This window comes from Gallus gallus (assembly GCF_016699485.2).
Source record: "Gallus gallus isolate bGalGal1 chromosome 39 unlocalized genomic scaffold, bGalGal1.mat.broiler.GRCg7b 39_unloc2, whole genome shotgun sequence".
Taxonomy (NCBI): domain Eukaryota; kingdom Metazoa; phylum Chordata; class Aves; order Galliformes; family Phasianidae; genus Gallus; species Gallus gallus.
The window spans coordinates 100,349-121,164 of record NW_024095974.1 but is presented as its reverse complement, the minus strand read 5'-3'; the positions used below and the strand labels follow the sequence as shown (position 1 = coordinate 121,164).

General features: G+C 64.7%; 2 protein-coding genes and 2 long non-coding RNA genes across 10 annotated transcripts; 2 read left to right on the top strand and 2 right to left on the bottom strand.

Moving 5' to 3' along the window:
- Positions 1–769: 769 nt before the first annotated feature.
- Positions 770–8,750, bottom strand: MTA2 (metastasis associated 1 family member 2). 2 transcript variants are annotated; one of them, XR_005843463.2, is made up of 18 exons: positions 8,608–8,750; positions 7,232–7,299; positions 7,018–7,111; positions 6,290–6,407; positions 6,133–6,196; positions 5,901–6,018; positions 5,694–5,796; positions 5,501–5,600; positions 5,107–5,295; positions 4,906–4,980; positions 4,752–4,810; positions 4,551–4,648; positions 3,706–3,845; positions 3,376–3,604; positions 3,190–3,279; positions 2,502–2,652; positions 2,166–2,314; positions 770–1,235 (listed from the first exon to the last, which is right to left on the bottom strand). XR_005843463.2 is itself a non-coding variant. In XM_040656956.2 (18 exons), the coding sequence occupies exons 1-18, from the start codon at positions 8,633–8,635 to the stop codon at positions 1,067–1,069; spliced, it is 2,028 nt and encodes a 675-aa protein (XP_040512890.1). In that variant the 5' UTR covers positions 8,636–8,750; the 3' UTR covers positions 770–1,066. The 2 variants fall into 2 exon arrangements, 1 of the variants encoding a protein (XP_040512890.1); XM_040656956.2 differs by having other exon boundaries at positions 2,166–2,300.
- A 325-nt stretch (positions 8,751–9,075) lies between these two features.
- On the bottom strand, positions 9,076–20,158 carry EML3 (EMAP like 3). Of its 6 annotated transcripts, none has more exons than XM_025145692.3 (22): positions 20,094–20,158; positions 19,016–19,138; positions 18,106–18,380; positions 17,594–17,692; positions 16,992–17,020; positions 16,860–16,886; positions 16,516–16,630; positions 15,597–15,746; positions 14,741–14,851; positions 14,027–14,122; positions 13,809–13,943; positions 13,557–13,692; positions 12,723–12,874; positions 12,507–12,632; positions 11,920–12,051; positions 11,753–11,820; positions 11,381–11,469; positions 10,900–10,997; positions 10,689–10,776; positions 10,496–10,594; positions 10,254–10,384; positions 9,076–9,300 (listed from the first exon to the last, which is right to left on the bottom strand). In XM_025145692.3, the coding sequence occupies exons 1-22, from the start codon at positions 20,116–20,118 to the stop codon at positions 9,151–9,153; spliced, it is 2,454 nt and encodes an 817-aa protein (XP_025001460.2). In that variant the 5' UTR covers positions 20,119–20,158; the 3' UTR covers positions 9,076–9,150. The 6 variants fall into 6 exon arrangements, 5 of the variants coding, with proteins under 5 accessions (XP_025001460.2, XP_025001461.2, XP_025001462.2 ...); XM_025145693.3 differs by lacking the exon at positions 20,094–20,158 and adding an exon at positions 14,954–15,023 and having other exon boundaries at positions 19,016–19,252; XM_025145694.3 differs by lacking the exon at positions 17,594–17,692.
- On the top strand, positions 11,738–12,908 carry LOC124417575. Its single transcript, XR_006932591.1, has 2 exons — positions 11,738–11,992; positions 12,795–12,908. It is a non-coding gene; the product is annotated as an uncharacterized LOC124417575 (long non-coding RNA).
- On the top strand, positions 13,943–15,758 carry LOC112530960. The gene is made up of 3 exons (XR_003072679.2): positions 13,943–14,107; positions 15,137–15,163; positions 15,623–15,758. It is a non-coding gene; the product is annotated as an uncharacterized LOC112530960 (long non-coding RNA).
- Positions 20,159–20,816: the final 658 nt, after the last annotated feature.

The following is a 20,816-nucleotide window of genomic DNA, read 5'->3' as shown; positions in this document are numbered from 1 at the left end:
GGTGATCCTTCAAACTGGGCCCTGCACGGCGGAGCGTCAGCGGCAACGAACCGAGCTCCGTTACGCCCCCCCCGCCCCCCCCCGTGTTTAATGCTCACGGTTGGCCGCGATCACGTGGCACAGACGGCAGCGGAACGCGCCCCGCGGCAGCGGCTCCACGTCCGGGTCCGCGTCCGGGGGAGGGGAGAGCTCCGGGTTCTGCGCGCCCGCGCGCCGCCATGGCGGCTCCTCCAGCAGCCGACTTCCGCCGGATGCGGCCTGGGCTGCGCGACGAGCTTCCGCCGGAAGTAGGCGATCTCGCCGATTCCCACCGGAAGTGGTCCGTCGCTCCACTTTTTCCCCCAGACCCACAGCGGTCCCTTCGCTTTCTGCTGCTTCCTGGAAACTCGAGCCCAGTCCTCAAGTTCCCTCCTCGCCACTGCCACAGTCCGCCTCTCCCCGCAGCCGACTTCCTCCGGAACTGATCTTTTCCAGCACCTTTCCCTTGCAATCACGCTTCGGTGCGTTCACTTTCTACAGCCCACCGCCGGAAATTCAAACAGTGTCCGGAAGTGCCCTCCTCGCAGACAACTTCCGGCGGAAGTGGTCATTCCAGCATGACCCCGTTACACACACGCTTCGATCCCTTCCTTTTCTACTTCCTCCGGAAACTCAAGCCTGGTTCCAAATACCCTCCCAGTCAACTTCCGCCGGAAGTGGTCCGTCGCAACACCTTCCCTCTATACGCTCCGTTCCCTTTCTGCTCCCCTGTGGAAACGTGAGCCCCGGCGAAGAAAAGCCGTCGGTTTATTTCCTGTCGCTACAGAACCGGGACAGCCCGAGATACAAAACCGGGGGGCGTCGCTCCACGCGTAGAAAAGGGACCCGCGGAGGGAGGGGGAGGTTGGAGGGCGGGGGGGGGGGGAAGGGAGGGGAAGGGGCACCAAACGGGCCGGGACCGTCCCCACACCCCCTTCCCTCCCCCCCCCCCTAAAAACCCAAAGCGGTTTTTCTATGGAAATAAAAAAAATACAAAAGGGCGCAGCCCGGCGGTGGGGGCGGAGGGAGGAAGTGGGGGGGGGAGGGGTCAGTCCTCGAGGACGATGGGCTCCGAGGTGCTGGCGGGGTGGGGGGGGGCGGGGGGTGGCAGGGCCCCCCCCGGCCGTAGGGGCAGCCCTGGCTTCACCTTGAGGGACAGCGTGGGGCGGCGGGCGGCCCGGCGCAGCTCCAGGTGGGTCAGCGCCTTCCGTAGGGCCCTGGGGGAGGAGGAGAGAAGTAATAAATGGGGGGGGGGGATTGTTAAAAATGGGAATAAAGGGAAACTGGGGTGAAAGAGAGAAGGTAAGGGGGTGAAATTGAATCAACTGAGGAAAATAGGGGGGAAAAAAGGAGGAAGGTGGGGGGTAAATGGGGAATTGAGGGAAGTGGGGGGGAGAAATAGGGCGAAAATGGGGGAAGATGGGGGGATGGGGGGAGAAATGGGGAAGGAAGGGGGAGAAATTGGGAGAAAGTGAAAGGAATAAAAATAAATGGAGGTGAAACGAGCGCAAATGGGGGAGAAAAGGGAGGAAATGGAGGGGAAGTTGGGAGAAATGGGAAGGAAAGGGGGGAAATGGAGGAATGGGGGGAAGATGGGCAGAAATGGGGAGGGAAAGTGGGGGGAATAGGAATAAACTGAGGAGAAATTGGGGGAATGGGGTGGAAAAAAGAAGAAATTGAGGGGAAATGGGGGAACAGGGAGAAAAAACGGGAAAGGGGAGGAATGAGGGGAGGGAATAGTGGGGCAGAGAGGGGAATGGGGAGAATGTGAGAGAAAAATGGTGGAAAGATGGGAGAAAATGAGAGAAAGTGGAAGAAATGGAGGAAAAGTCTGAGGAAAACGGAGTAAAAATGGAGGGTAAAATGGGGAAAATTGAGAAAAATGGGTGAAAAGATGGGAAGGATGGGAAGAAAGTGAGGGAAAAAGGTGAAAATGGAGTGAAAATTGGGGGAATGAGGAGTAATGGGAGGCAGCAGGGAAGTGGGGGGGCGGTGGGGGATAAATAGAAGCCGGGAAAGCAAAGTGGGGAGAAACAACTGAAGGGAATAGGGATAAATGGAAGGGAATTGAAGAGAAATGGGGGGAAATGAGGACGGACGGGGGTGAGCTGAGGGCCTCCCGGCCCCCCCGCAGCCCCCGGCCCCACCTGGTGTCCTTGGTGGCCACGAAGACCACGGGGTTGGGGGCGTCGGCGGGGTTCAGTTTCTGCCGCTTGCTGGCGGGGGGAGGACCGGCGCGCAGCCCCGCCGGTAGGGGGCGCCCGTTGGCCGAGAACGAGACGCTCGACGCTCCCACCTGCGGGGGACAGCCGTCAAGCCCCGCCCACCGGAAGCGCCCGCTCCGCCAATCAGAAGCGCCCGCCGAACATCAATCACCTCAAGCTCTAACCCCCATAGGCCACGCGCTACGTCCCTCCCCTTTAGCCCCACCCATCCGCGCTCCCACTGGTCCAACCGCGCGCCCGTCAACACGGAGACCGTACCCGTACCCGGGGGGGCGGTGACCCTCGGCACCCCCCTCGTAGCCACGCTTGCCCACGAGGCCCGCCAGCCCCCGGCTCTGGCTCAGCTGGTTCCGGTTGATGGGGGTCTTCGTACCCCGCGGCGTCTTCGGCTTCAGGGGGGCCTGTGCCGCTGGGGGAGGGGGGGGGCAGGGGAGGGGGGAAATGATGGCGTTCTGCCCCATAGTGAGGTGACATAGAGCCCCCCCCCCCCCACGGTACCCCCACCGAATGCACCATGGGACCACACTATGATTCCCCACCCCACCCCAGTGCCCCCCGATGGCCCTGGGGACCACCCTGTGGACCCAATTCCCCCCCCAGGATGCCTCTAGAAGGCCTCGGGGTGCCCCCAATCCCCCCCCCCCCCCCCAAGACACCCCCAAACCCCTCAGGACGTCCCCAACCCCCTTCCAGGATGCCCCTAAATAGGCTCTGGAATCAACCCCGCGCCCCCAAACCCCCCCATGCTGCCCCCAAACGGCTCCGGTGACCACCCTACACCCCCAACATCCCCCACAATACCCCCCCACAAGCCTCGAGGTGCCCCAAATCCCCTCCAATGGGCCTGGGGACCACGCCGTCATCCCAACCCTCGCCCCCCACCCCAGGATGCCCCTCAAACCACCCCAAGGTGCCCTTAACCCCCCCTCCCCCCCCCCTTCCTCACCCAGCTCCTTGACGATGGCAGCCAGCGGCAGCCGCGCCAGCGGGTGGATCTTCAGCGGCGCCTTGGCAGCCTTAGGCAGGCGGATGGAACCTGTGGGGGGGGGGGGGGGAGGGGTTGAGCACAGAGAATTTGGGGGGGGGGGGGGTGACAGCCCCTCGCAACGCCCACCCCCAGGGCAGCACTCACACTCTGCTTTGATGGCGTTGGCGTTGATGGGGGCGTAGGGGCGGCGGGCGGCGCGGCGGGGCTGCAGGACGTCCCGGCACAGGCGGCGGGCCAGGCGGGTGAGGCGGGTGGTCTGCAGCAGGAAGGTCTGCCGGTTCTTGGCCAGCAGTTTGGCCCGGCTGGCGCTGGTGGTGTAGGGGGAGAGGCTCTGAGCTTCGGGACGGGAGAGGTGACCCCGAGAGTGGGGCTCCTGGGGGGCCGGAACAGCAAGAAAAAGGCGTTAGATGGGGCGCGGGGGGGGGGGGAGGGGGATAAGGGGTGATTTCAATGCTGGGATGGGGGTGGGCTCACCGAGGCGCTGCGTGCTGCTCCCTCCAGCTGGGTGGGGGTCTTCAGCCCCCCGTATTTCTTCCAGTAGATCCAGCAGGAGGCGCAGAGGCGGCACTGCATGTTGGGGGGGCCCCAGGCGTACCACTGGGCTGACTGAGTGGCTGTGGAGAGAAAGGGGGTGGAGAGACAGTGGGTCTTCTGGGGGAGGAGGGGGCTGGGGGAAACACCTGGGGGTGGGAGGGAGCTGTAGAGACCCCCCCCTCAAGAAAGAGGGAGTCACAGAGACCTCCCCGTATGGGCAAGAGGGGGCTGTAGAGACCCCCAGTAAGAAAGAGGGGGTCACAGAGAGCCCCCCCTTGGGTGGGAGAGGGCTGTAGGGACCCCTCACAAGAAAGAGGGGACCACAGAGACCCCCTTTTGGGCGAGAGGGGATGATGGCGAAGGGAATACGGGTGGGAGGGGGCTGTAGAGAAACCAACATGGGTGGGAGACGGGCGTAGAGACCCCAGCGAGCAAGAGGAGGCCACAGAGACCCCCCTCCTTGGGTGGGAATGGGCCCTCAGGAAGCCCCCCAGGGTCAGAGGATCACACTGACCTTCCTTGGGCAACAACAAGGGGGGTGTGGGGAAGCCCTCCACTTCAGGCAATAAAGGGATGCAGCCCCCCCAGCAAAGACAGAGTGGGGCAATGGGGAAGACTGCTTGAGTTGGGAGGGGAGGCTGTAAGGACCCCCCCCCAGCTCCACTGCCGACTTAACAAACCACCATTGCAATCTCACAGCTCCTCTGCTCCCCCCTCTCCCCCCCCACCCCAACCATTCTCACCCCGGTGACCCCCCCCCCCCCCTTCCCCACAATCACACTGACTGTGGCAGCTCTCGCACGTCAGCCCCTTCTGGAAGCCGGCGCCGTTCATGCCGGGTTTGGAGCCCACCGAGATGATCTGGTTGGGGTTTGGCTTCGTGCTGTCAGAAATTGGGGGGGGGGCAGAGGGGGAGGGTCAAGGAAGGCTGGGGGGGGTCCCCATGCCCTGAGAAAAGGGTTCTCCCCCCCCCCAACGTGACTCACTAGGTGGGGATGTACACCTGCTTCAGCTTGCTGTCCGCTTCTGCCGCCTTCAGCCTCTTCTGCAAACAAATGGGGGGGGTGAGCCACAGAAAAACAAAGGGGGGGGGGGTGAGATAAAACACACCTGTGAGAGCCCCCCCCCCCTCCTCCCCACCTGCTGGATGTAGCGGTCGGTGGTCTTCCACATGTAGTAGAACTGCACGATGCTGGCTAAAGACTTCCAGGGCAGCTGAAATGGGGGGGGGGGAGCAGAAACAGAACGAAAGCTTTGTGTTGGGAGGGTTTAAGGGGGGGTGGGCGGGGAGGCGATGCTTTGTGTGTATCCCATCTCCCCCCCCCCCTCCCCAGAACTCACAAAATCCTGCCGGATGTCATTGAAATCCTTGCCATACTTCTCCAAGGCCTCCTCGAACAGCATGGCCTCGGAAGCCGACCACTCCTCCATCTCATCCCGGCACAGCACCGGCCCCCCCTGCGGCACCAACGTGGACATGGCCTTGGCCAGGTCGTACCCGTTCCTCTGCAGCGTGTCCATGGCGTGGAACTGCACGGATGTGGGGGGGGGGGGGGGATTAGGATCATACAACCACAAGGCTGGAAAGGACCCACGGGATCACCCAGCCCAACCGCTCTCCTATCCCCATTGCTGCCCGCTCAGCTCCTAAGCAGCGCCCCCACCCTGAGAATTAAGACACCCCCCCCTCCCCCCACCCCACCCCCAGCTCTGTGTGCTGCTTTGTGCTTCTTACCAAGGTGATGTCCCGGGATGCAGCAGCTGCACTCATGTGCAGGCTGGGCTGGCGGATGGAGCTGCTGCAATCCAACGCGCGGGCGAACGTCCCAACGGCTCTGGTGGGGGGAGATATATGGCATCGATGTGCCCCCAACGTGCCCTCCCCCCCCATCCAATGTGCTGCCCCCCCTCCCTGGGCGTCAGCTGACCGTGCCACCACCAGGAACTGGTCGATCTGTCGGTCTGTCAGGGGGTTGTCGGGGTCCCACACTTTCATCTCCATTTTCTGTTGGTTCCGGTTGTCTGATTCGCCTGGAGAAGGAGGGGGGGTGGATGTGGGGGTCCAATTAACCCCCCCCCCCACAGCGCACGGACCTCCCAACACAACGCAGCTCCCCCCCCCCCTTTCCCCACACCTTCTGCCAGCCGGTCTGGGATCTCTGCTTGGTATTTGCAGCCCACCCGGATCTCCCCCTGATCGGCCAAAAGCGTTTTCTGGACGGGGTCGAACACCAACGAGTAGAAGAAGCAGTCCTGGGGGGGGGGGAGAATCGGAGGGGGGGGGAGCAAAAAAGGTGTTTAGTTGGGTTCCTGGGGGGCACAGAACCCCCCTCCCCACCATAAAAACGTGTGGGGCTCAGCCCTCACCTCCTTTTCCAAGTACTGCCCCAGGATATCGGTCTCATTGAGGAGCGTCACGCTGCACTTCCCCCTGCGGTGAGGGGGGGGTTACAATTTGCCCCCTCCCAGGGGTGAAATGAGGTGGGGAGGGGCCCTAAATACGCCCCCCCGAAGCCCCTCCCACCTTATATGGGTGGCTGGCAGCGATTCGAACTGCCGGGAGAGGAAAAGCTCGCGGTGCTTCAGCTGATGCCGCTGCTGCTCCGTCATGGTGGGCTGCTTGGATTCCTCCTCAAATTCGCCTTTGGGGGGGGGGCAGGGGGGGGGGGGGGGGGAAAGCAGGAGGGTGTTAAAAGGGCCCCCCCACCACGTCCCACACCTCCACCCCACCCTCAGGCAGAGAGGCATTGTTTGAGGAGCGCTCCGTCCCTCCCCCGGATTTTGGCAGCAATACAATCCCAAAAGGGAAGAAAGAAAAGAGGGGGGGGGGAAGAAAAGTGGGGAGGGGGGGGGGCATCCAGCACTGCTTCAACACTTCTCATTGTTGGGGGTGGGGGAGAGGGGGAGCACAGTCTCTATCCAGCTTAGATACACCCCGGGGTGGGGGACCTTCCTCCCCTCCCCCATAAGCACCGTGCCCCCCCCTTCCCTCCCTCCCCGCCATCACACCAAGGGACAAGCTGCCCCCCCCCCCACACCAAAATGAGAAGGTTTGGGGGTGGGGGAGGCAGCCCGTGCGCTCCCCCCACTATCACATCTTCGGGACCAGAAAACAGAACGTTGGGTTTGGGTGGGGGTGACGCACAAACACAACAATAAAACCTGCCCCAAAGAACGTGGAGGAGGAAAAAAAAAAGGGGGGGGGCAAAACTGCAGCCCTCCCCCCCCCCCCCCAAAAAGAATAACACTCACGGGCATTGCTGTCTGCCAAGCTGTTGAGGCTGCTGGAGATGTCCCGGCGGCGGAACAGGCAAACCACCTTGGCCTCCACGTTGCCATTGGCAGTCTGCGAGGTGGGGGGGGGGGGGGGCACAAAATACAGAAATGAGAAATTTAGGGGGCGGGGGGGGAGGTCTCAGCCCCCCGTTTAGGGGGGTGGGGGGGTTGAGGAGGGGCAGCCCCACACCTTGTTGAGCTCCTCGATGCGGCGGACGAGGTAGGGGTTGCTGGAGGAGTTCTCAAAGTAGACGTAATCTATGGGGAAAAGGCTGCCTTGCAGACCACCCCCCACCTCCCCCTGAGCCCCCCCCCCTTTATTTTCTCCCATACAGACACCTGCTCACCCCACAGAGCCTCTTTTTTTCTCCTTACGAACCCCAACTTTCCTTCACAGACCCCAATTTTGCCTCATAGAAACCCATTTCCCCCACAGATCCCCCCCTTTCCCCCCCAGGACCCCCTCTCTTCCTCATTCAACGCCGCTTTCTTTCACAGACCCCCCCCAATTTCCCCACAGAACCTCCATTCCCCCCCACTGATTCCCCACTTCCCCCCCAGGACCCCTTTCCCCCCCAGTCTCCCCCACAGAACACCCTTTTCCCACACTTTCCCCATAGAACTCCCATTTCCCCTCAGTACTACCACTATCCCTCACACCCCCCCCCTTCTCCCTACAGAAGCCCCCATTTCCCTCACCGACCCCCCCTCCTCCCCTATTTCCCTCACAGACGCTCCCCTTCCCACCACAGAATCCCTTTTCTCCCCCATTTCCCCCACGAAAGCCTCCCTTTTCCTCACACAACCCCTTTTTCCTACATTTCCCTCACAGAACCCCCCCTCCCCCTCCCCCCCAGCACTCCCATTTCCCTCACAGACCCCCCCCAGTTTCCCTCGCAGAGCCCCCAGTCCCCTCACAGATTTGATTCTCCCCACAGAACCCCCTTTCTCCCCACAGAACCCCCTTCCCCCCCCAGTTTCCCCACTTCCGCCACAGCACCCCCCTTTTCCCCCTACAGAACCCTCTTTCTCCCCCATTTCCCCCCCAGAACCCTATTTTCTCTCACAGAACCCCCATTCCCCCCCCCCAGAACTCCCCGTTCCACCCCAGAGCCCCCTCCCCCTCACAGAACCCCTCTCTCCCCCCACTCCCTCTCACAGCCCTCCCATTTCTCCCCTATCTCCCTCACGCCCCCCCGACCTCCCCCACAGAACCCCCCATTCCCCCCTATTTCCCTCACAGAACCCCCGTTTCTCCCACAGTTTCCCTCACAGAATCCCATTCTCCCCCCATTTCCCCCCCAGAACCCCAATTTCCCTCACAGAGCCCCCATTCCCCCCCCCAGCACTCCCCTTTCCCCCCCAGAGCCCCCCTCCCCCTCACAGAACCCCTCTCTCCCCCCACTCCCCCTCACAGCCCCCCCATTTCTCCCCTTCCCCCCCCCCTTAACCCCATTTCCCCCACAGGACCCCCCCGTTTCCCTCCCTGCCCCCCTTCCCCGCTCTCCCCCCCCCCACACCGCGGCCCCCTCCCCCCGCTCCCAGCCCTCCCCGGCCTCCACTCACCGCCGACGCGGTACATGTTGGCCGCCATGGCCGCTCTCTCGGCCGCGTTACCCCCGGGCCGGACTCCGGCCGCGCTTCATTGCCTCCCGTTCCCGCCGCCTCCGCACCGGCACGACCCGTTCGGGAACCTCCGGAACGGCTTCGGAAACTTTCGGAACGGCTTCGGAAGCTTTCGGAGTGACCTCGGAAATCTTCGGACCAATTCGGAGAGCTCGGCCTGAGCTCGGGCTTTTCCGGAAGAGCCTCGTTAAATTCCGGAAGATCCTCGGCAAGTTCCGTCACAACCTCGGGAACTTCCGGAAAGCGACTCGGGAGCTTCGAGGAGAGCTCGAATCCTTCCGGACGGAACGACCGGAACTTCCGGCAACCGAGCGGCCATCTCCTTCCGGGTGACACCGGAAGCGGAAGCAGCAAGGAGGCGGGCCCCTGATACAAGGTTTTATTGTCACAGTGAAAAGGGTTTTTGGGGGGGGGGGGGGGGGCGGCGCCCCTTTGGTCCCGGGGTTTGATTTTGGGGGTGGGGGGGGCGGCACGGGGAGGGCCTCAGCGCGGCTCCGGGGAGGGCCCCCCCAGCACCCGCCATTGGAAGACGCCGGTGTCCTTCCCGCCCAGCGACACCAGGTGTCCGTCGTCGTGGGTGAAGCGCACGTTGGTGACGTGGCTGCCGTGACCGCCGTACACGTGGCTGGGAGCCTGCGGGGGGCGGGGGGGGGTTTGGGGGGTGAGTGTGCACCGGCAGCGTGCCCACACGCGTCGCCGTGTCATGCACACGCGTGTGAAAGTGCATACGTGTCGTCGTGCTCATACATGTGAGATATGCGCGTGTCGCCCTGCATGTGGATGTCGGTGCATGCAGACGTGTGGGTGTGCACGTGTGTCGCTGTGCGCGTGCATGGCGCCGTGCACACACGTGTGAAAAGGCGTGTCGCCACACTCATGGGTGGCGTACATACGTGTCGTCACACACAGGCGTGTCATGGTGCACATACGTGGAGGATACATGTGTGTCAGCATGCACACACGTGTGAAAATGTGTGTCACCACACACGTGTCATCACGCATGTATGTGTGAGGATACATGCGTGTCGGCGTGCATTCATGGGGAAATACATATGTGTGCTCATGTCCTTGCGTGAGACTACATACGTGTCCTTGTGCACACACGTGTGAGCATTCATACATGACACCATGCAAATATATGTCGTTATGCACATATGTGTGAGAATACGTGTGCCAGCATGCACACACGTGTGAGAGCACGTGAGTCATTACATACGTGTTAGCTTGCATGTGTGTGTACATACATGTCCCCATGCACACTCCTCCCCTTTGCACACCCTTCCCCTCATCCCCCCGCCTCTTTACACACCAGCCCTTCTCCCCCCCCCCAGCCCTTTGCACACCCCCTCCCCTCACACCCCCCTCCCTTCGCCCACCCTGGGCCTGGCACACCAGCCCATTTGCACACCTTGGGTTTGGCACACCCAGCCCTTTGCACACCCCTTCACACCTCTCCTCTCTCCCTCCCACCCCTTTGCACACCAGCCCTTCTCCCCCCCCCCAGCCCTTTGCACACCCCTGCCCCTCACACCCCCCTCCCGCCCCTTCGCCCACCCTGGGCCTGGCACACCAGCCCATTTGCACACCTTGGGCCTTGCACACGGGTACTGGAAGAGGTGCACCTTGCAGAAGTCATCAGCCACGGCCACCAGGCGCTCGTGGTGCGAGCGGCACAGCGAGTTGATGTCGGTGCCATCGGAGCCGTCGGGCCACACTCCTGGGGGGGGCACACACACACACACACACACACACACACGGGGAATGGGGGGGGGGGTCAGGGTCACCTTTTCCCCCCCCCTGACCCCCACGTCCCCCCCGCAGGGCGCACCGAAGACGTGGAAGCCCAGCACACACGTGTACGACGCCCACTCGCGGTCACGGCTCTCAAAGCGGTTGCGGAGGAGTTTGCAGCCCCCGGCGACGTCCCCTGGGTTGGAAATGAGGTGGGGGGGGCATACAGTGAAGACCCCCCCCCCCTTCCCCATTGTTATAACCCCCCACCCCCCCAGCTTTGCACTCACAGTAGAGGATCTCGTAGTCCCCAGAGTTGGACATGATGAAGTGGCCGTCCTTAGACCAGTCCAGGTGGGTGATGAAGCTCGAGTGACCCTGGGGGGGGGGGGGGGGGGGACACAATGGGGACAACACCAGGAGGAGGGGGGGGGGACACCCTCAGAGCCCCCCACCCCTCCCAGACCCCCCCCCGACCCGCAGCCCCCCCCCGGTGCTCACAGTGCAGCGCCCGAAGCGGTTGTATCTGCGGCCCTCCTCGGTGACGCTGTAGATGTAGATGACGTTGTCGTGGGATCCGATGGCCAAAAAGGCACCGTCTGCTGGGACACGGGGGGGGCCTCGCACACGTATGGCCTCGCACACGCGTGTGGCCTTGCACGCGTGTGGCCTCGCACGCGTGTCATTGCGCATGCCTGTCCTCATGCTCATTCTCACACACACGTGTTCCTCTGATGCAGGTGGCCTTGCGAACCCGTGGCCTTGCACACGCACGGCTTTGCACACATATGTCCTTGTACACACGTCTCCTTGCACACCTGTCCTCTCAGAGCCATCCTCACGCGCATGCCTTTGCACGTGTGTTTGTGTGACACCGAAGGCCTTACAAACTCATGCTCTTGCACGCGCATGTCCCCCCCCCCACACACACGTGTGTCCTCGTACACACACACACGTGTCCTTGCACACGCGTGTAACTCACCCGGGGAGAAGCGCACCACTGAGAGCTGCTCGTTCCCATCAGACCCCCCAGCCAGTGGCTGCTGCGTCTCCGTGTCCAACACCACCCACCTGTGGGGCACACACACAACTGGGGGGGGGCTTGGGGGGCCTATGGGTTATGGGGGGAGATGGGGGTCCTATGGGTTATGGGGGGAGGGGAGGTCCTATGGGTTATGGGGGGAGATGGGGGTCCTGTGGGTGCTGGGGGGGGGGGGCTATGGGTTATGGAGGGAGATGGGGGTCCTATGGGTGCTGGGGGGGGGGGGGTCCTATGGGTTATGGGGGGATATGGGGGGCACAGCCTGTCCTTCTGTGACCCCCCCCCCCCCACATCCCCCTCCCCATCACTCACCTCCCGGTCAGCAGCCCCACCACCACCACCTGCCCCCCAGGGTGGAAATCAGCGCACAGCCCGGTGTCCTGTGTGTGTGTGGGGAGGATGGGGGAAAAGAAGGGGGGGGGGGGTCATGTTCATAGGCGGTTTAGGACCCCCTGCGCCCCCCCAGGACCCCCCCATACCTCCAGGGCCAGGCTCCATGCCAGCGCGTGCTCCTGCCCGTCCCACAGGCACAGCTGCCGGTCGTGGCCACAGGTGAGGAACAGACAGCGGGTGGGGTGCGTGGCCAAACCCCACACCTCATCCGTGTGACCCTACAGGCAGACAGCGCTGTCACCCCACTGTCCCCATAGGTTACACCCTGAGCACCCCATATCCACCCCCACCCCATCCCTGCAGCCCTAAAGGAGAACACACTGTGCTATCACCCCACTGTCCCCATAGGTTACACCCTGAGCGCCCCATATCCACCCCCACCCCATCCCTGCGACCCTAAAGGTGAACACACTGCGCTGTCACCCCGCTGTCCCCATAGGTTACACCCTGAGCGCCCCATATCCACCCCCCCCCCCCCCACTGTCCCCATAGGTTACACCCTGAGCGCCCCATATCCACCCCCCCCCCCCCACTGTCCCCATAGGTTACACCCTGAGCGCCCCATATCCACCCCCCCCCCCCCTCCCCACTGTCCCCATAGGTTACACCCTGAGCGCCCCGTATCCCCCCCCCCACCCCCATCACCCTACACAGCCCCCCCCGCTGTCCCCACCTGCACGATGGCAGTGAAGCCCCCGCTCAGAGTCCCCCTCAGCAGCGCGTTGCGGGTCGTCCCCACCAGCAGTTCCTCCCCCGGCCCCTCCGCGATGGTCCGCACCGCCCCGAAGCGCTCGGGGATCTGTTTTGGGGTCACCCCCCCCCCTCCTTCCTTAACATCCAACAGGGATGGTTCGGGAGGGCTGGGGGGGGGCCGAGGGGGGGTCCTTACCTCGGCCTCCTGCAGGAGGCTCAGAGCGGGGCTCCAGCTCAGCACCCTCCTGTCCTTCCCCCCCCCGCTCAGCACCGTCCCGTCGCGGCGCCGGCACAGAGCGAAGACGCTGCCCTCGTGTGCCCGCGTCTGCTGCCCGATCTGGTACGTCTCTGCGGGGACCCGTCCCCATCCCTGCGTCCCCATGGCCGTCCGTGGCCCCACGGCCATCCCCGCCTCCATGGCCCCATCACCTTCCCCATGGCCATCCCCATCCCTGCGTCCCCGTGGCCATCCATGACCCCACAGCCATCCCCACCCCCATGGCCCCACAGCCATCCCCATCCCTGTGTCCCCATGGCCGTCCATGGCCCTACAGCCATCCCCACCTCCATGGCCCCATCGCTGTCCCCATGGCCGTCCCCATGGCCGTCCCCATCTCCGAGTCCCCATGGCCGTCCCCATGGCCATCCCTACTTTGTGTCCCCATTACCATCCCCACGGCCACCCCCATCCCCATGTCCCCATCCCTGTGTCCCCATGGCCACCCCCATCCCCGTGTCCCCATCCCTGTCTCCCCACTGTCATCCCCACTGCCACCTTCACGTTCTCATCTTTGTCTTTACACCCCCATTCCCGTCCCCATCCCCGTGTCCTCATTCCCACCCCATTTCCCATCCCTGTGCCCCCACCCCCACGTCCCCATCTCCATATCTCTGTCCCCACATCCCCTCTCACCCCCCCGTCCCCCTCCCCGTGCCCCCCTCCCCATCCCCTCATCCCCCCACCCCCTCCCCTCTCCCCCCAGCCCTCTCCCCACGTCCCCCGCCCCCCACCCCCCTCACTGCCCCCCACCTTTGCCCCCCTTCCCCACTCCTCTCCCGTCGCCCGCCCGCGTCCAGGTCAGGATGTTCCCCTCCGAGTCCCCCGTCAGCACATCCCCGGCAGCATCAAAAACGAAGCATTGGATGAACTTTGGCTTCTTATATTTCTAAAAAAAAAAAGGAGGGGGGGGGGGGGGGGGGGGGGGGGGGAGGGTCAGCATCAGCATAGCCCCCCCAGACCCCTCCGTGCCCCCTCCCCACCCCGAGGGGGGGTCTCACTCACCCCAAAGATCCCCTGCTTCTTGGTGAGCGTGGCCCCGCTCCACGTCCAGAAGTAGACGTGGGATTTGCCGCTGGTGATGATGCTGCTGCTGTCCTGGGGGTTGAACTCCACCGACAGCACCGACTCGTTGGTGCTCTGTGGGGTTGGGGGGGGGTGAGGAGGGCTGTCGTCCCCCCCACACACACCCTGTGTGCCCCCAACCCCCCCCCCCTCCATGCCTTGACTTCGGCCAGCTTGGTGCCGCGGGCGCAGTCCCACACCGACATCATGTGCTCGTTGGAGTCGTCCACCACGCAGAGGTACGAGCCCTGGTCCTGCGGGGCGGACAGAGGGACGGGGGGACAGAGGGACCGAGGGGTGGAGGGACTGAGGGATGGAGGGACCGAAGGATGGAGGGACTGAGGGACAAAGGGACGGAGGAACCAAAGGACGGAGGGACAGAGGGACCATGGGATGGAGGGACCGAAGGATGGAGGGACCGAAGGATGGAGGGACGGAGGGACCGAAGGATGGAGGGATGGAGGAACAGAGGGACAAAGGGACCGAGGGACGGAGGGATGTGGAGGAATGGAGGGACCAAAGGATGGAAGGGTGGGGGAACCAGGGACTGAGAGACAGAGAGACAGAAGGACGGGGGACAGAAGGACGGAGGGATGGAAGGAGCAGAGACTGAGGAACAGAAGGATGGAGGGACAGAAAGACAGAAGGACAGAAGGATGATGGGTCCAAGGGACAGAGGCACGGAGGGATGGAGGTACCAAAGGACAGAGGTACCAAAGGATGGAGGTACTAAGGGACAGAAGGATGGAGGGACCAACGGACAGACAGATGGAACGACCAGGGATAGGGGGACAGGGGGACAGAAAGACGGACGGACAGAGGGACAGAAGGATGGAGGAGGGACAGACAGACAGATGGAGGGAGGGACTCACGGCGCAGGAGAAGGCCAAAGAGCCCACGCCGCGCTCAAAGCTGCCCAACCCGATCTGCTGCAGCGTCAGCAGTGTGGCCGAGTCCCAGATGTGCACCACGGGCTGCAGAGGCTGGGAATGGGGGGGGGGTGTAAAGGGGGGGTGTAAAGGGGGGTCACCCCACGGCCTGGGCGGGTTGGGGGGGGCTGGGGGGGTCCCCCTACATCCCCGTACTTTGCCATCCTTGTCGACGCCGGCCGCCTGCCCCGTGGCGACGCGGAGACGGTCGGGGTGCACGGCCAGGCTGCGGGGTGGGGGGTGGTGAGGCTTTATTTTGGGGGGGGGGGGGGCACACATAATGGGGTATGTCCCCCCTCATTTTAGGGTCTAACCCCCCCGCCCCCCCCTCCCCCCCAGGGTCATGCCATGCAAACTACAACCTTGGTAAGACTTTTTTTTGGGGGGGGGGAGGGGGAGAATGTCATCCCCATCCTATTGCCCCCACCCCCATCCTATTGCCCCCATCCCCCCCTGGTTGCCCTCATCCCCTTCCCACCTCCCCCATCCCATCCCTGTCCCCCCCCAAGTTGTCCCTGTCCCCTCTTGGGGGTCCCCATCCCCATCCTATGGCCCCCACCCTCATCTGATTGCCCCCATCCCATCCCTGCCCCCCCCCCCGGTTGTCCCTATCCCCTCTTGGGGGTCCCCATCCCCCATTCTATTGCCCCCATCCCATCCCTGTCCCCCCCCAGTTGTCCCTGTCCCCTCTTAGGGGTCCCCATCCCCCCCCAGCTGCCCCCACTCCCATCCTACTGCCCTCACCCCCACCTGGCTGTCCCCACCCCCTCCTGTTTGCCCCCCCCCGACGTTATCCCACCAGCGGACGCAGTCGCTGTGCCGCAGGTAATGGCGCTGCCGGCGGAGGGGGACGTGGAGGAGGACGACGACGCAGGCGATGAAGTAAATGAGCTCCCCGGAGCCCAACACGTGCAGGTTGGAGCGGCTGTCCCGGCCCCGGTAACCGTAACTGGGGGGGTTAAGGGACCTAACGGGGGGGGGGGTGGGGGGGGGGGACACGTGGAGAGGGACAATTGGGAGGGGGGGGGGTGGCTGGAGGAGGGTGGGGGGGGAAGGGATGGGATGGGGGCAACTGGGGAGGGGATGGGGACCCCCAAGAGGGGATAGGGACAACTGGGGGGGACAGGGATGGGATGGGGGAGGTGGGAAGGGGGCAATAGAATGGGGGATAGGGACCCCCAAGAGGGGACAGGGACAAATGGGGGGGACAGGGATGGGATGGGGGAGGTGGGAAGGGGATGGGGGCAATAGAATGGGGGATGGGGACCCCCAAGAGGGGACAGGGACAAATGGGGGGGACAGGGATGGGGACAGGGATGGGGGCACCCAGGAGGGGACAGGGACCCCCAGAAGTGAACAGGGATGGGATGGGGACCCCCAGAAGGGGACAGGGATGGGGACAGGGATGAGATGGGGAAACCTGGAGTGGGAGGGCAGGGGGGGGCAGAGATGGGGGCCCCCAAGAGGGGACAGGGATGGGATGGGGGCACTCAGGAGGGGACAGGGATGAGATGGGGACCCCAAGAGAGGGACAGGGATGGGATGGGGGCACCCAGGAGGGGACAGAGATGGGGACAGGGATGAGATGGGGAAACCTGGAGCGGGGGGGGGGGGGGGGGCGGGCAGAGATGGGAGCCCCCAAGAGGGGACAGGGATGAGATGGGGACCCCAAGAGGGGGAGAGGCCCCCCCCCCCCCCGGTGCTGGGGCAGAGGATACACCCAGTCGAGCTGCAGGCGCTCGGGGGGCAGCTCGGGGCGGAAGCCCACATGGCCCGAAGGGACGTACATTGTGATGGGGCGGCCCCGAAGGAACATCTTCACTGAGACCCCCTCTGTGGGGCAGGGAAAGGGGGGGGGTCACCCCACAGCCCACCCCCATAGATTGGAGGTGGGGGGGGGACACCCCATAACCCCCCACCCCATAGACTGGGGAAGGGGGCACCTCAAAGCCCAGCCCCCATAGACTGGGGGGGGGAGTCACCCCACAGCCCGGCCCCATAGGTTGGGGGAGGGGGACAGTGGAGGAAGACATGCCCCCCCCCAACCCAAAACAAGGCTTACCCAGGTTGTAGTTTGCACGGCGTGACCCTATGGGGGAGGTGGGGGGCGGGGGGGGGGAGTTAGACCCCAAAAGGAGGGAGACAGACCCCAAACATGGGGGTTACAGCCCCCCCCCCCCCCCCCAGCACCCACCTGGGCTCATGATGGGCTCCTTTGGGCGGCTGCAAAGGAGGGGGGCATCAGTGGGGGGGGGGGGGGGGGGGCTCTGGGGGGGGATGGGGGGAGTTGGAGGAGTTTTGGGGTTCTGGGGGGGGGGGCTTTGGGGTGTAGCGGGTTTGGGGTCTGTGGGGGGGGCATGGGGGGCAGTTTTGGGGTGCAGGGGGGGTTGGGGCAGTTTTGGAGTTGTGGAGGGGATATTGGGGGGTGTTTGGGGTGGGGGGGTTGAAGTGTAGGGGGGGTGGGATTTTTTGGGGGGGGGGATGCTGGAGTGGGGGGGTGTTGGTGTATGGGGGGGGTGTGGGGTGGGCTTGGGGTATGGGGGGGGGTGTTGTGTGTGAGGTCAGAGTATAGGGGCTTTTGGGGAGGGGGCTTTCTGGGGGGGGCTTTAAGGTGTTTGGTGGGGGGGTTGGGGTACCGGGGGGGGGGGGGGGTTGGGTTTGTGGGGGCCTCTGGGGTGTGCGGGGCCTTGGGGGGCTTTGGTGTATGGGGGGGTTGGAAGAGGGGAGTATGGGGGGTTTGGGGGTATGTGGTGGGGGGGGGGTTGGGGTACGGGGGGGGTCTGGGGGGGCCCCCACCTCTCGGGGCTCCCCAGGAGGTTGGCGGATGACGCCGCTTTCCTGCTGAGGTGGCGGCGGGGGCTGCAGCTGCCGGAGGAGGAGCTGTGCCTGCGTAGGCTGGGGGGGGCACGGGGGGGGGGGGGGGCAGATGTGGGGTGAGATGGAGGGATATGGGGGCATGGGGTGATATGGGGGGGAATAGGAGGGAAATGGGGGGGGGAGAGCACCACCACCAAAGGGGGGCGTCAGCATAGGGGTGAGCCCCCCCCCCCCCCCCCCCCAAATCTCCCCTCCCCACCAAACTGCCCGCAGCCCCCCCTCCAGCCCCCCCTTCAACCTTCCCCCCCACCCCCCCCCCAAATCTTCTGCCCCCCCATCCTTCCCCTCCCCCCCCCAAAGCACAGACCCACAACCCCAGCCCTTTCCCCATAACCCCCCCTCCTCCCCCCCAAAATCAGACCCTCCCCCCCCATGGCAAAATTCAGCCCCCCCCCCTCCTGTTGCCCCCCCCCCCCCCCCCGAATCCTTACAGCTCTTTCCGTGCCCCGGGGGGGGCCGGGCTGGGGGTCGCCGTGGGGGGGGGAGATTCGGGGGTCGTTGGTTCCGGGGAAGACGTGGACGGTGCTGGAGGGGGGGGGCACGGGGGAGACCCCGGGGGGGGCGGCTCCTGGGCCCCCCCCCGCTCTGCCGGGGGGGTCTCCTCCGTCTGCGTCCCAACGCTGATGGATGGGGGGCGGCGGGGGGGGGGGTGGGGGGGTCCCGGTGGGGTCCGGTGGGGTGAAGGGATCCGGAATGGCTCCATTGGCTGTGGAGGGGGGGGGGGGGGGAAGGTCAGAGTGGGGGGGGGGCACGGGGTCTGGGGGGGGTCTGGGTTGGAGGGGGGGGGTCCAATATGTTTGGAGCTGACCCTTTTTTGGGGGGGGTGTCCTACCTTTACAGGGGGTCCCACGTTTCTGGGGGTGTCCCACCCTACTGGGGGGGGGGGCACCCTTCGGGGGGGTGCCTTCTTTCTGGGGGGGGGTCCCCATCTTTTCTGGGGTCCCACTTTTGTGGGGGTTCCACCTTTCTTGGGGGGGGGGCACTGTTCAGAGGTGGGGTTCTTTCTTTCTGGAGGGGTCCATCTTTCTGGGTGTCCCAATGTTATTTGGGGGGGGGGGGGGAGGTCCCACCTTTTGGGGTGACCCCCATTCTTTGGGGGGTGGTCCCACCTTTCTTAGTTGGTGGTCCCCCTTTTCGGGGGGGGTGTCTCAATCTTTGTGTGGGGGGGGGGTCCCACCTTTCTGAGTGCCTCAGTTTTCTGGGGGGGGGGGGGGGGGTCCCACCTTTTTGGGGCTCCCATCCTTTATGCTTTGGTCCCATCTTTTTTCTTTATGGGGGGAGTCCCACCACGTGCCCTCCACTTTCCCCCCCCCCTCTCCCCCCCCCCCAGGGGGGTCTCACCGTGGGGCAGCCGCCCCTCCCAGAGGCCGATACGCCGCAGTGCGTCCCCCAGCGCCGCTTTCAGCACCGCCACCTCCGCCTCCACCGCCCGCAAACGCCGCTCCAGCGCGGGGGGGCCCGGATCTGGGGGGGGGGGGGGGGGGCGCAGTGAGCGGTGGGGCTCAGCCCCACACCGCCCCACATCGCCCCACAGCTTCCATTGGGGGCCGCTCCCCATTGACGCCCATTCTGCCTCGTGGAGAGCGCCCCCTATAGGCGCCTCGCGGGGCTACAGAGGCCCAATGGAGGGCGCCCATAAGTGCTCCATAAAGGCCCTATGGAGGGCCCCACATCTGCCCCGTAGAGACCCTATATAGCCCCCACACGTGCCCCATATAGAGCCTCATAAATGCCCCACGTATGACCCACAGAGGCCTCCATAGCCGCCCCATATAGGGCCCTATATCTACCACACAGAGGGCCCCATTTGTGCCCTATAGAGGCACTATACAGAGCTCCACATACACCCCACGTAGGGCCCTACATGTGTCCCATATAGACCCCATATAGGGCCCCGCACACACCCCATATAGAGCCCCATACACAGCCCCATATAGAATCCACACAGCCCGAATATAAGCCCCACATACATCCCAAGTAGGGCCCCACATAGGGCCCATATGGGGCCCCATACAGGCCCACACATAGACCCCACATAGAGCCCATATAGGCCCCATACAGACCTGTAAATCGGGCTCACAAAGGCCCCATGTAGGGCCCCACATATGCCACACATATGCCCCATATAGGGCCCCACATAGGCCACATACAGGCCCACACACAGGCCCCATATAGGCACCCCGTACACCCCATGTAGGGCCCCAAAGGTGCCCCATATAGGGCCCCACATAGGCCCACACAGCCCCATGTAGGCCCCACAGGCCGCGCTTAGGCCCCACGTAGGCCTCGCCATCCTCGTTAGCAGCTGTGCTTAACGAAGGCGGGCGCCGATCCGCCCCCCCCGCTCCCACACCCCCCTCGAGCCCCTCCCCACCCCCCCCGCCCCCCTTCCCCCCCCTCTCAGCCCCCCCCCACTCACCGCCGCTCTCCCGCTCGGGCTCCATGGCGGCCTATGGGCCCACCCCGGCCTCCTCCGGCCGCCCCAGGAAGCGCCGCTGCGCCGCCTCATTTCCACCCCCACCTCCGCCCCATAGCGCTGTGTGTGGGGGGGGGTTCACAGCGCTCCCGGTGGGGGTTGGACCTATGGGGCTGAAGGACCCCCCCGGCCCTATTACCCCTCCCTCCCCAGCCCTGTTACCCCTTCCCCCCCCCCGGCCCAATTGCCCCCCCTCCCCCCCGTTACCCCTCCCTCCCCGGCCCTATTACCCCCCCCCAGCCCTGCTACCCCTCCGCCCCCCCCTCCGTTACCCCTCCCTCTCCAACCCTATTGCCCCCCCTCCCCCCATTATGCCTCCCTCCCCCTCCCATTACTCCTCCCCCCCCAGCCCTATTGCCCCCCCTCCCCAACCCCATTACCCCTCCCTCTCCAGCCCTATTGCCCCCCCTCACCACCCCCCAGCCCTATTACCCCTCCCCTCCATTACACCTCCCCATTGCCCCCTCCCCCCCCCCTCCGCCCTATTAATTTCAAGGAGGGGGGGACACCAAATAGGATGCCTCCCCCCCCCCCCCCCCCCCCTTTGGAGGGGGGTGAATGGGAACCCCCCCACCCAAAGGCCACATGGATTCCCATGGCCCATAAGGGACCCCCCCCCCATACAACCCCCCCCCCAATGGAATTAAAGCATCATTAATTGGGAGG